General features: G+C 32.5%; 1 protein-coding gene across 1 annotated transcript; it reads left to right on the top strand.

The window, feature by feature from the left end:
- The first annotated feature begins 3,168 nt into the window (after positions 1-3,168).
- Positions 3,169-5,796, top strand: LOC128157875 (uncharacterized). The gene is made up of 6 exons (XM_052820537.1): positions 3,169-3,276; positions 3,956-4,067; positions 4,251-4,309; positions 4,446-4,847; positions 4,954-5,047; positions 5,631-5,796. Exons 1-6 carry the CDS (start codon positions 3,225-3,227, stop codon positions 5,794-5,796), a joined length of 885 nt encoding a protein of 294 aa, XP_052676497.1. The 5' UTR covers positions 3,169-3,224.
- Positions 5,797-14,430: the final 8,634 nt, after the last annotated feature.

The raw sequence follows: 14,430 nt of genomic DNA, 5'->3' as shown, positions 1-14,430 counted from the left end.
TTAGGTGTCTCTGCAGTTGTTTTTTAATTCATTCAAAAATAACACTTGAAAAATGTTTAACTCTAAGTCACTGCTGTTATTTAAAGCGGTATGCTCTTGAGTGTGTAAAAGAGTCAACGAGCTCGGTGGTCAACCATCAGATCTACCTAAGATTTTAAGATATGATTTCTTTCCCAAACTTATATTTACTAAAAAAAATCAATAAATTGTAACTTTTAAATTTGGGTGTTTCCTGATATATTTATATAGAAGCCTTATTAAACAGGATATCAAAAAAGTCTAAAAATGGCCACGACCTTCGAACCCTTTTAAATTCAGGAAGACCAAGCTTAGAACACAATTAAGTTAAAGCAATATCAGCTGTACTTCTTAGAATTTTATTTTGTTCTAAAAACCTGCTAGTATGCTAAGTATGCATGTAACTTAAAATTATATGAGATATAAGGTTGGGAAAAATCATTAATTTTTGTCAGAGGAAAGATATTTCTTCTAAGGAACATATAGCAAATCAATTTTTGTACAGGGCGACAATAATTCAATTTTGCTCTAATTAAGGCTCCTTCACGGCCCTTTTCACAAAAGTTTGGCGAAAAGAAATTCAAAAACAATTATATTTTTGTCATTTAAGTAGAAAATAATATTTTCGTTAAAAAATAATTCATCATAAAAATTGCAGCTCACATTGCTTTAAGAATATTTTGAACTTAAGTGAAATGTCCTTATCATTGTGATTCACTTCGTTACACAAATTAATTGACATCTAATCTTTGAATATTTGGTCATATTCAAACTTGGTAAAAAAAAATAAAAAAATTTTCATTTATCTTTTATTTTAAACGCATTAACACACTCTATAATGCACGGCCTATTTGTTTCTGTAAATAAGTTTAGTTTCATTTTTTCTAAGTAAAAAGAAAGAACATTCAATTTTAAATCGCATGCAATATTTTAAAAAGTAAATAACTTTTATCATACATTACATCATAACAAGCAATATTAAATAAAGACGTTTTTTTCATTTACTATCCTTGAATAATAAAAAAATGTATTTTGTAAAGTTTGTTGAATGCAATCAGAAATAATATATACCTTACCGTGCCCAATCATATATGTGGTACAATGATTTTATTACTGTTTGACTTTGCAAAGTACGTTTTATTTACAAATACACATACTATATTATAAACTTTTGAATAAGACACTGAATATGCATTTGACAAAAGGGTTTATTCATTTTTTGTTAACAGTTATTTAACACATTAATGTATGATTAACTATAAGTATCAGTTCTAAACTAAAATTCTTGGTGTTATATATGTATATAAAGGACTATGTGCGCCCCCATTTATATGTCTGTCATTTAATGCAACATTTAACGATCAATCAGAATCCCGAAACCGAATGTATTTAATCGCATGAAGAACTACCTGGTGGGCAAATATCAACCAATAACATATTAGCAGTGTTCAACAAACTGAAATGCCGCAAAGCTCCGGGACCGGATCCTGTTACTTATGAACATCTAATTTTTGGCAGTGACCTTTTGAATATGTGTCCGTTAAACTCTTTAATTCAATTGTATATATCGGGAAAATCCAAAAATTCTAGAAACATGGATTCATCGTACCATTACCATTATACAAGAAAGGAGACAAACCTAAGACGTCTTGCAATAGCTACAGACCAATTGCCCTGTTGTCGTGTTTCCTTAAAGTTTTTGAAAATGTTATCAATTCAAGAATATCAGAATTTGCTATTGACAGACATTTCCCCTGCAGACAACAGCAAAGTATTCAAAAGCATCTTGGGTATTTAACCGCTTCCTTCGATATGCAAGAAACTATATACCATTCTTACCCTTTTTAGATATCTCAAAAGCTTTCGATACAGTCAAATTACGCGAAATTTGTATATCTGGAAAACTTTGGTCAATCATTAATGACTGTCATACAACCACAACCAGTGCAATTTTTGTCAATCATACCCAGCCAGACTGGTTTCCCGTGTCACAGGGTGTACGACAAGGTGGAGTTCTGTCAACCGACTTATATCTTGTTTATATTAATGAACTTGTTGTTGACCTGGAAAAGTTCTGTACAAATGCTGGTATTTTTAGTATAAACAGCAACTGTCCATCTCTTGCTGATGATATCGCGTGTATTGCAATAACACCGTAAAACATCGTAAAAAGATATCCGCAAAATCTTTTTTCTTAGCCGACTCTGTCTCACCATTCTCTTTCAAAGAACATATTCTCAACATGCTTATTTTCATTCCAGGAGAATATTTCCAATAAACATCGAAGATATATTCCGGATGTCATCAATATTTTGTCCACTTACAGTCTTACTGAATACCTACAAACGTGGCTTCATGATTGCTCATTTTCATCAACGCAGACTTGGAAAAAGATAGTGAGATCTGCTGTATCTAAGCTACACCGAACAAACTGTAGCATTAGAATGATAAATGACAATGATTTTTACCGTTTCAAATCCATTATCAAAAACCAAACCCTAAATTTCATCTGGTATATTTCGTCCAACGCATACGCAATCTCTCTGCAAGCTCTGGAACAGACTTCTTTTATCTGCAGACTATGCGACACCGTTTTCGTAGACATTTTTAACATATTGCTTGTTGTTGCCCCTCTATTTATGACTAACGTACATAATGTGGGATCAGATCACCAACTCCTTCGATATAACCTCTCCGCGGAATCTCTGTGTCATGTGTAAGGATGATATATTCTTCTTCCTTCTAGGTGGACAATATTTCGCATAGTTGGCAGAAAATACCTACGTGCAGTTCGTATATTTAACTTTCGTTACATCCGAGACACTGCTGCGCGCTACAATCGGACCTTCAAGCTCAACCTAACCAAATGTTAGCAGCATAATCTGTGTATGTGTTTGCCCTCCTCCTCCGTGTAGGACCTCCCCCCTTTTTTGTTTTTGTATATATGTAAAAACGTATGCTTTGCATTATAATTATATGTGTTGCATGTATGCATAATTGTATATTCTGAAATAATCCTTATATGAGGGAAACAAAGTATGAATGATCGAATGAATAACCGTTTCTTTCATTTCCTCCGTAGGAGGGATTTCCCACGTTTTACGTACATCTGTTGTCCTTGCAATTATATTTGTTATACACTTGTGATACGTATATGCATCATATTAGTTGAATAATTATTGTGTAGTTCTGGTATAAGGAATTAAATGACGCTTGTTTACAAGATGTGTGTCGCCAAAAAATCTATTTTCATAACTGGTAATGTTGGTTTTTTTTATATCAATTTATATAGTATTTGTTTTTAAAGAAATATGGACTTTGGTTATTACACATTTTAAAATTTCAATATCAATATTAAGTTACTTGTGGTATGTTTAACACGTAATTAAAAAGGGTTTGAAATTGAAAGCCACCATACACGCTGCCTCTATGACACTGAATAAGAAAGAACATTTATGAAAAACTCGTAATGTTATTCAGTTTATCATAATTTATAGTAGATACGGACTTTGCATTTTCTGCAATTTTAATGATAAGAAACTTAACTGTAAATAGTTCTGATTAACAAAATGCAGATTACTGGGTCTATTTTTTGATAAGACGAAAACCTGCTATTAAAACAATGACATGTAATACATGTACATATGTAAGACAATTCCTATTCACTGACTACCTTTTTTTGTTACATTTTATATGATAGCGATGACCTGAATTGAACAATAATGTCTTTAACAAAACTGATAAGTGTTGTTCTTTTTTAAGTTATTGCTAATCAAATGATGCTGTCAAGGGTCGGTAACGCATTTTTCTTTGTGATACTCCAGCATAGCCGTATACATGGTTTAGTTAATTAATGCAAATTCATAATCATATAATGTCATTTATTTATACACGTAGCTTGTCTGATAAAAGTGCCAAAAACTAAATGTGGTTTTAGTTTTAGTCCTAAGTGATTTGCTGCCGACATCAACCAAAATCGTGTCATCTGGACCTACTTGTACCCATCCATGGAAAAAAGATTTTGGTTTTAAAAGAAATGAATCTGTTAAGTATGATATACATGATCATTATTATGAGGAAGTGATAACAACTTAATTAGTTTTATCGGCGTGTAATCCACTTAAACAACTGGCGAACAATCACAATGTCATGTTAAAATACACACAAACCTATTTTAAATAATTATGTATTACCTATAAAATCAAAATAGCTATCATAATATTCTATTACAGAGCATCATTAAAGAAACTACCAAACATTCTAAATGAATTTCTAGATATAGAAAATCAAGGTTTGTAAAGTACTTTTTTGAATGTAGCCTCTTCTAATTGCAAAATGCTTTGGCTTTAGAAAGAGGTTGGTTTTTAAATCAGAATTATCGTTTTAACATGTATTTGAATCATATTGTTTGCCTTATCTTTTCATAGAAGATACTTTAAAAACAGGCTTAGAAGATCCTATCAACATTTGCATCAGCAGTGTGGACTGTAGATTATACACAGTGTTGGATAAAAATAATACCAATTCATTAACCTTTTGTATTGTTACAAAGAAAGTGAAAAAATGCTCTGCGATTACTTGCACGTGTCCTGACACACGTAATCGACGATCTATCGACACATTCCATGGACAGGACAGAACAAATTCTGATTCAATATTTAAGATCACGAATCTCATATGCAAATTCAAGTTCATTTACGATGAAAGAATCTGCGATACAGCACAAACAGATGTCACATTCACAGAAAATAACAGTTTTGATAATCCGGTGAAATACACCACTGCCATGGATAAGCTTTTAAAGGAAGATAACATCAAACTGAAAGAAGGTGATAATTCAAAGTTTGGAAGTTTCAAATTATATGTATTACTGTGATTTAAAAAACAATTTTGTAAAGATAAAGTCACAGCAATTGTCTTGTTATTTTCTTTCAGGAAATACTACTTGGTTATATTTTCTGATTTTTGCAATCGGAGTCGGAGTAGGGACTGTAGTTGGAAGCCTGACAACATTTATTTGGTTTCAAAGGTATATGCAGAATAGCCTAATATTTATGACTAAAAGTTATTGTTTGATAAAATGGAGAAAGTGTGGTTAAATCATTAAGTTGACACAAGTTGTCCTACGTTAACATTTATTAATACATTAATTATTCACATTTTCAATCAAATTCAACGGTTGACACAAAATAAATATTTTATATTCTGTCCACTAAATGTTTTCAAACATATCTGGAAATTTGGCTGAATGACAGAGCAATGACATTCAGTCACCATTAATTTGACTGAAAGCTCCTGTGCGAATTACTGGTTATGGGTAAAAAAACGTTGATTGAATTTAATTGAAAACGTTTATTTATAAGACCTAATTAATGAAAAATGAATTTACATTTTTGTTAATAAAAAACAACATGATTGTTTTTATTTGACGGTGGTTTAGTTAAAGTAGAACTCATCTATTCTAGAACGTATATGAAAGATGTTTTTATGACTCTGTGTTATGGTCTTGTATATGGTGTTAGATGTATCAAACATGATGATCACAGCAAATAATAACATTATAATAAAACAAAATATTTATACATCTATGAACATATTTTTTTTAACTAAAGGAAATATTTGCTGCCTAAAACCTCATCAGAGGTAAATGGAACATACAACAAGGAAAACATTACAACGGTTATACATGATGTCACAGAATACTCAGAAATTCCAGAGGACAGTAAAACAATCTATTATGAGGTAGACATCTTAATCAATATTTATGCTTATTGTTAGGTGTAATGGCAAAACAATGCCTCTTTCCTATTTAACAATCGTATTTCTTGTTTTAGCTAAAAATGTAATATTGATCATGATGACACAAGAATATAAATGAACTAATTATCATTATCTTGTGTTCAGATAGAGAGGAGCTATTAACGTAATCCGATGGCTTTAACACATCAAGTTTTCAGTCTTGTTACTGATTAATGGATTAGAGTCTTTAATTTTCCTCTATGTTGTCAGAGGATGTTTTTGATGGATATTGTTGATGCATTCCAGTAAAATGTGTAAACATTTAATTGGAAACGTTCACAACTAAGTAGAAGTACGGAACACCAAAGTTTTATAACGTTTTTACCTATAATGCAGGATTTATTTAGAAAACGCAAATGTCACATATTTTAATTGTGTTTTTAGTCGCAACCCATGTTTTTTTTAGCATGAAATATCAATAATAGCGCATGTACTTACCGTTGAAAAACGACGCTAAGGTTATTTTAGCAAGAGCAGAGAGAGTACCTAACGTTGGATCGTTCAGTGTATTTAATTTTTGTTACTAAAAAAGATGTGAGGTTTTCAAAATTTATAAGCGGTCGGCCGCGAGGATAAACATTTTTATTATTTATCAGTAGAAAATAAACCCAGAAGTGCTCATATTTTAAATTGATGTCAAATGAAATGTAATAGGTGGAGGTTAAACATATGTAAACCCCCCCCCCAAAAAAAAAAATTGCACTGTAAAAAAATTCAGTCAGAACGAAATATTGCACTTTAGGACAAACATCATAATTGATGGTCATAGTGCCGCTATCCTTGAACTTTACTTTGGATAACATAAGATAGGATATTGTCATAAATGGTAAAAAAGTACCTAGAAAGAAGTTACCGGTATTAATCTAACATTATATAAATAGTGCCTGTTTGGGATGGTAACTGTTGAACCGACGCGAGGCGGAGGTTGACAGTGGTTTTCGAGGGGTGTTAATTTCAACAGTTACCCTCCCAAACAGGCACTATTTATCTTATTGTACTGAATGTCTTATTTTTAAATTTTTTTTACTGCTTTTATATAGATATAAAGTGAATTCTACGGCGAACCGTACGTGCATAAGTTACGCGCAAGTAACAATTCGTTGTGTTACCCTTTGCCAAGTGTGTTGCTAACGCTGAGGGTAATAGAACGGATTACCAACTGCGTCTAAACCAATCAGGTTTCAGTATTTAAAATGAAAGAATGATAATACATACTATCCTGTCATGCACACATAAACAGAAATACAAAAATAATATATATTAGATTACACAAACTTGACTGTTAATAACAAAACTGATTTACTAGTACTTTGAAAGCTGCAAAACAAAGTTTATCGATTCACAAATTGTAATAAAAACCACTTTTTACGCAGAAGTGTTTCGATTTTTTTAATTCCTCATTTTAAATTTCATCGAATATAACGGAAAAGAAAGCTTTGAAGTACATACGTTCGTAGAATTAATATTACAGTTAGATATGATGGATGCAGGATAAAATAAGGATTTACTTGTAATCTATTCATAGCGACAACGTATCATTGAATTCGTATGATTTGCTTATTTTGTTGTAATAATATGAAAATTTACGATTGAATTGCACCAAAACAATTTTGACTTCAAGTTTGCATTTTACAGCCAATAGAAGATTTTCAACACCACCACCACCAAGAAAGTTTAAGAAATGCAACTCATTCGAAATTCTGCGCTTCTTCTTCTTTAGTCACTCATGTTGATATGTGTGAACATAGCTTTAAGAGTGAAGACCAAACGAAAGAGGAACAGGTGCAGCACATGGAGCAAAAGAAAAAGTTAAAATTATTATTTTCGGGTAATTCAAAAAAGACGGATGGTATTGCTATTGCCAACAGTGAAGTTAATTCTGGTGATCGACAGGAAGAAGAAGGTTATAATGATTGTGCTAATTTCCGTGCTGAGGATGATTACATGGTTTCCTTACAAAACACAAATATAGAAAAAATCCAGGAAAATACGATGGAATATCCATGTGTTGTTGGTGCAATGAACCATTCGCCTAAAGAAGAATGCGAAATAATGACGCATACTGCTCAGGAAGTACATAGTAAATCAGTTCATTTTGAATTGAGTGCTGCTTCTGAGAATGAAAAGGTATTCAGTATAAAATACAACCAGATAAAATAAAATAAAACTTACTGCTAACTATTTGCTTTTATAATTTGAGTTGATCGTATTTGATCTTCTTGAATTACTCAAAGAATGATTCCCTATTCGTTAACTACCGTACATTATCAAGACTTGACATAGTGAGCAAAAATATAACAAAGTTTTATGTTGTGTTTCATTTGTTTGCTTTTTCTATTATACAGTGCTTTAGATCTTTTGATTCAGTTAAAAATGTTCCCACGTGAGCAGTGATTGTATGATATTCCAATTTTTTTTTTCTGATAAAAAATATTTTGAAGCTCTTGGTTCCGGAGTGTACCAATTACCATTGTGAAAACCAGGATAAAAAGGCCGACGGGTTGGAAGCAAAACATGTTAACCAAGAGGGAAAAGGTATAAATTTTTTTCAACTTTTATTATGTTATTTGTAAAATGTACAAGTATTGTAAAAAAAGAATTGTCTAAACAAAAGTTTGTTTCACATAAATCATTAAAAACTCCAATTCAATCGCATTTCATGTGACAACAAGAATAAAGCAATGTCATTGTTTCAGCTGCATCAGAATGCGAGAAGGGAGACGATCAGCCTACTGAGAATGTGTATTTTGAATTGAGTAAAACTGATGATTGTTTATCATCATGAAAACAAAAACAACGTGAATATGAAATACATGTATGCGGAACCTTTTCTATCAAGAAGCGGTTCTAATTTGATAACATTGACACAACTTTAAAATATCGTACAAGGATGGAAGTTGTTTAACCCTGTTCATTTACAAGGAGGATCTTATTAAGGCACTGTATATATAAAAACACAATATTTTATTATAAAATTTTCAAATGTTTATGAATAAACGAGAAAGTATGCGTAAAAATTGTTCAGATTAATGTTTGCTCTGTAATACATTTTTGATTTTGTCGTTTGTTTTGCAATAAAATGTATATTGTAATGCAATTTCCTCTTTTTGATTTACTTAAGGTGAACCAAATGTGTTTTGTCTTTTAAAGAAATAAGAAAAAATGTATGTGAAAATCGCTTTATTACTTTGCGTACAACAGCAATATTATGTAGTGCATATAGAACAGTTGTAATTATTTAACTTGATGGTGTTGAGATATTAAATATTACGTTATTATTAACAAATAAATGTTTAAAGATGCATACAATGCACAACATTAGACGTTAAAAGAGATCAAAAATAAGAAAAATATTGAAAGAGAAATACAACTAGAGACGAGCTCGTTGCAAGCAACGATTAGGTTTTCCGTCGTAGCTGCGTCATACTTTTGACGTATTACAAAAAATTGAGAGCTGACCATAGTACAATATTAGATGTGTAAACACTGAGAAACAAAGTATTATATTTCTGTGACCGCGTAGATTTTACGGTGATAGAGAATTCGTCTGGATCTGCATCGGTCGTGTGCAGTACGAACCGGGTGAGGGAATGTTGGCGTAAAGTTTATATGGTAAAAGGTTAGGGCGCGCTGTGGGCCGTAAGCTAAAACGAAGGGTAGGTTTGCCCAGGGACGTATATACTAACGTTAGTATATACGTCCCTGGTTTGCCGTATTCCCGAAGGTCCACCAGTATACAGTTCCAGAGAAATAAACAGGCAATTGATGCAGGATTCCACATTATTGGACGAGACTCAACGATGGCAACATTATAACAATTTAACAGACATACATGTTACAAACAAGTCGGATATTGCCAGAAGTGGCTTCTGGACTCAAGACTCTGGGAGAGTCGGACGTGGCCGGGGCTGGCCGCCGTATTCCAGACTGCGCATTGACAATTGTACATAACTATTTATAAGAATCTTAACAATGAGTATAAATTGCAATTGACAGGTAATGACATAAGTAAGCTGAGTGAAAGGTTCACAGATATAAAATAATTAAATTAACTCAATGAGTCTTTGATGTCCAAGAAATGAAACTCTGATAATTGCACAATGTTGTTTTAAGAGATTAACAGTCCTTGAGACATGACACTCTGTCTCTTTGAAATCACATATAAAGTCTGATAAGTGTCAATCACTAAATAAAAAAAAGTAACTATGTAAGAAATAAACTGTTAGAAAAAATTACGAGACAGATGTTGAATTTTACAAGTAAAGTGAAAAAAAATTATATTTGAACAGTGCATTTTGCATGATGATACTACATGTTTATAAGCAAATACAGATCTTAACACGTTGTCTTTAGTTTGATTCGCCGCATTTTATTCACAGAGTGGGACTGTGGTTATGCCCGGTACGAAGGTAAAAAGACCATTGGCAAACGTTTTACACGCATTTTTATCGAACGCAAGCGCCAATGAATCTCTTAGTATATATGCGGAGATCCTGGTAATTTTACAAGGGGTTTTGAAGAATAATTTTGTATTTCGAGGAGGGGGAACATGCGCGGATCATAAAATTTTTCCGGGGTGGGGGTTGAAAAGTCAGACGGTTATTTGAGTTTGCCAAGGGATGTCCGAGGCATATTTGGTAAGTTTATAATGTACACGTAATTGAAAAAAATTTCGCTGGGGGGGGGGGGGGGGGTAGTGGTCTGAAACCCTTCCCCTTCTAAATCCGCGCACGGAGAAGACCGATGCCGGTAATTTTACTGTAATTTTAACTATTTTTATTAAATGATTCATGTTCATAATTATCAGAAAACCAATATTTCCTTTCAAAGCAGTTAAAACTTAAAACTTAAGATACGAACCATTTAGTCTCGGTGAGCATTGCGTCCGCGTACGAAAATAATGGCAATTTTCAAGAAATTCGGATGGACGATCTGTGTGCTAGGTCGTCCATCCGATTCTTTTTCCGACTAAAAGCTACAGACCTGCAGTTAGAGATTGTCAAACTCTTATTGATTATGTCAATTTGTTTGTCTCAAAGAATCATTTTTTAAATCAATAAAGTTTTACCTTAAAAAAAGGAAAGAAATCGGGCACAATTTTCAATGTTAGCATTTTACAATTGTATGGTCTAATAAAATTTCAAGAAACAACTCTTGTTTTATCCGAAATATTGCATGAATAAAATCTACATCGCATTTTTTAAATTACAAAAGGATATTCAAAATGAACTTGGATTAACCGCTAACAAACAGGCATAAAGAGAGACTAAGAACCAATTTCTTCTCTTTTTTTTTACATAAAAAAAAATTCAAAAATAAATCAAATATATTTTTTCTTTGCATGCGTTAATGAAAATGTAGATCAGCAAGGGGTTCTTTTTCGTGCAAGCACCTATTTAACAGATTGTTACACGGGTCTACAACGATGACAAATATCGAAAAGGCAATATTGTGGGTGAAGGATGAATATGTAGTTTGTTTTTTAAGTTTATTTTTGATACATGTAATTATATCTATCTGGATTGGTTATGTTTGTTAGTTTGTTTTGTTTATTAAAGAGGGGAATAAAGAAATGAGTAATTTCCAAGCTAGCTAGCACGTAGCATCGTTTTTGAAAGTGTGTGTGTGTGGGGGGGGAACTCATCCAAATAAAGCAAATAAAGATTTTTTTTTTTAATTTTCCACAATTTTCAAAATTTCACTCATAATTTCATGATTTTCATACAATTTTTTTAACATGCTTCCAAAATGGGGGGGGGGGGGGGGAGCAACTCCATGATAATTCAATTTTTTTATGTAAATTTTATAAAAATAGTTGCTTCGAGAAAAAGTGGGGAGAGGACATCTTTATGTATTATAACATGTGAAACTGATTTCATTCCACCCACAAGCTTGAAATAATGAAAACAATAGACGTCATAAGTCCCATATCAAACGACATATTACCACTTGATTCTGCGCGTCATTTTAATGAATTTATAAACAGCGGCAAATTCTAAAATGTATTTTTAAAGGTAATGTTAGCTGCAAGTCTGTAGACCTTGTATGAAAAATTTCGGATGCTAGTCAATTTTTCCGGGATACAGACCGAGCGGTACATATATGCAGCTAAGGTAACTAAGAATGATTCCAATAAAATACTTTGTTGAGTAATGCAAGCTTTTAAGAAAGCAATACTTATATTTGTTTAAAATATAACACCCAAATACTTCGTCTTACATTCGCTATTTGTAGAACAAGCAGAACCAGTATCAGTCTGACCGGCCTCACCATATACATTGTTGGAATTTTATTGTCCTAGCATTGCATTGCTCTGCATGTACACAATTTCTTTTAAAAATCAAACACTTAAAGTGTTCATCTATATGGCTACACATAACGTACACACGTGATTCAAAATAACCCAGACGGAAAACGGTAAAGAATTCAGTCATTGAGTCTACGTTTTATAGAACTTATAAGAAAACACATTGCGGGTCTGAATGTTTGTTGATATGTCAATCTATCAATATACAGTTTGTTAATTATTTTCGATTGCTAAGGCTACAGCGTATTTGATGAACATTCAACAACATTTTTTCCATGCCACTTTTTTCCATGGAAGATAGCAAATACAAGTATAAAGCATTTATAAAATTTATTTAATTACCTCTTTAGAATTGTGTATGGAATAAATAATTTATAAGTTGCTGCTGAAGGTTGTTTGGTATTTTCGTTTGTAGATGTTTTGCAAGTAAAAAACCTGAAACGCGGGGCAAGTCATAATCAATATCCCTAATAACCGTAACTTAAAACTAGCGGCTTTGGATTCAAATATTATCGTATACGAATATTAAGTTCACTTTTTAAAATCATCTCCACGATGATAATTATATTATATCCATCGCAAATTAGTATTTTTTTTTTTTTGCTGTAAAAGAATTGTTCTATCGGGAGCAATCCCGCGTTCGTTTAAATTGCCAGCGTACATTTGTCATGTCAGTAACACACATTGTGCTTTATATGACGGGCGTGTATACGTATTGTAGAAAAGTTGAGTTTAATTACCATGCATTGGAACCATTTTATTAACACATCTCCCAGTACTGAAACAATTCAAAATGTCTCTGTTACAGTAACACAGTGGGGCGTTAATTGTGTACGTCCAGCTCTACAAGCACATGCACTGTCGTCTAGGCGACGGCCTGAATACAGCTAGCGACTCTCCTATTGATCGGTTACCTGAGTCTCGTAATGCATCTAAATATAGACAGGGGCACAGTTATGAAACAAACAACAAAAATAAGGTCAAAGAGGTTTATCTATATGAAATGAAAATGTTCATATGTACAAAAGCATTTGGGAATTTTATGTGGAATTATTTTTGCGCGCTACATGTATCAGTTAATGCATTACAAGAAGCCCTTTCATAACCTCATAAACGTGCGCACCCCCACAAAAATGGACCGAACTGACAACAATTGTTTCTGCAAATACTGACTATAAATTACGAAAACATTAAATTGAATACTATAGAAGGATTAAAGATTAATTTCTTTACAACTTTGCTTCAATAATGCATTAGAAATGTTTATTCCTTTTTAAGTTATTGACAAGAAACTTTGGACGCCTCTAACTCCCTAATTATAAGGGCCAGCCCCTTTTTCGGTATACCGAATGAAAGGTCTGGGTAAGACCAAGAACTTTTAAAATACATGTTATAACAAATTTTTATCAGGTAGAAAACTTACACGGAAAATACGCGAATTTTTTTGAATTTTTTTCTTACCTTTGTTTCAACATCTATACCACCCCTTTTATTTGCATTTAAATCATAAATAAAATATATCTCGCACAAATGCAATGTATTAGCTTCCAAACCAGCCCATCTTTGAGACTCTGCCAGTCATCGTTAAAGCTAAACCCCCTGGACAAAAGAAGTCGTTAAATTTTACTAAAAGGGAAATAACTCAAAACCGGATAGGGATTTTTCACAACTAAAATATGCAACGACAACATCACGCGCCATGTTCTCAGTCCTGAAAATTTCAAAACAGTCGGTGAACAAACGAGCGAGATATAAAGGATCAAAGTTGGCGTCTAGAAGAAAAAAAAATAATAAGAAATTTGAAAAATTTTCAGAATAATAGTAAGGTTTTCCGCTGAGAGCGGAAAACCTTAATGAGAGCTAATAGGAAAAGGGTAAATAGAGATGAAGACGGAATGATAGGAGTTGGGCAAACAGTTATTGTTTTCTTTTTTTTCTTTTTAGAATAAACATGATAGACGCATAAATTCTGCAACATTAGCTTTGGATGCAAACAGTATTTGATCTCCTCTATTATTATATTTATTTGGTATATAATTCCATGTAAATGTTTGTTCCCTTTTACAGGTGAAGTCTTTGATAAGCTCCTAAATTTGTAATATGTGTTTTAAAAGACGAACATGGGTACAATAAGCAAACTTCGGTGTGTCCTAGCAGACTACTGTTTTATTCAAATTTTGACGAACGTTAATGAAAAAGCACATAACTGTTAATTACATGTACGTATGAGTAAAATCGATAAAAGAAATAAAATAAGACCTGCCCTAAATGTTAAGATATTATTTTTTAAGCTGGAAATTGTTACT

This window comes from Crassostrea angulata, chromosome 8, assembly GCF_025612915.1.
Source record: "Crassostrea angulata isolate pt1a10 chromosome 8, ASM2561291v2, whole genome shotgun sequence".
Lineage (NCBI taxonomy): Eukaryota > Metazoa > Mollusca > Bivalvia > Ostreida > Ostreidae > Magallana > Magallana angulata.
Note: the sequence above shows the minus strand (reverse complement) of the source record. Positions and strands in the feature narration are given on the sequence as shown.

Coding starts and splice junctions, on each gene's coding strand:
- LOC128157875 (XM_052820537.1), top strand. CDS start 3,225: ATGACGCTTGTTTACAAGATGTGTGTCGCCAAAAAATCTATTTTCATA. Junction 4,310..4,445: donor TCTAGATATAGAAAATCAAG/GTTTGTAAAGTA, acceptor ATCTTTTCATAG/AAGATACTTTAAAAACAGGC. Junction 5,048..5,630: donor ACATTTATTTGGTTTCAAAG/GTATATGCAGAA, acceptor TTTTAACTAAAG/GAAATATTTGCTGCCTAAAA.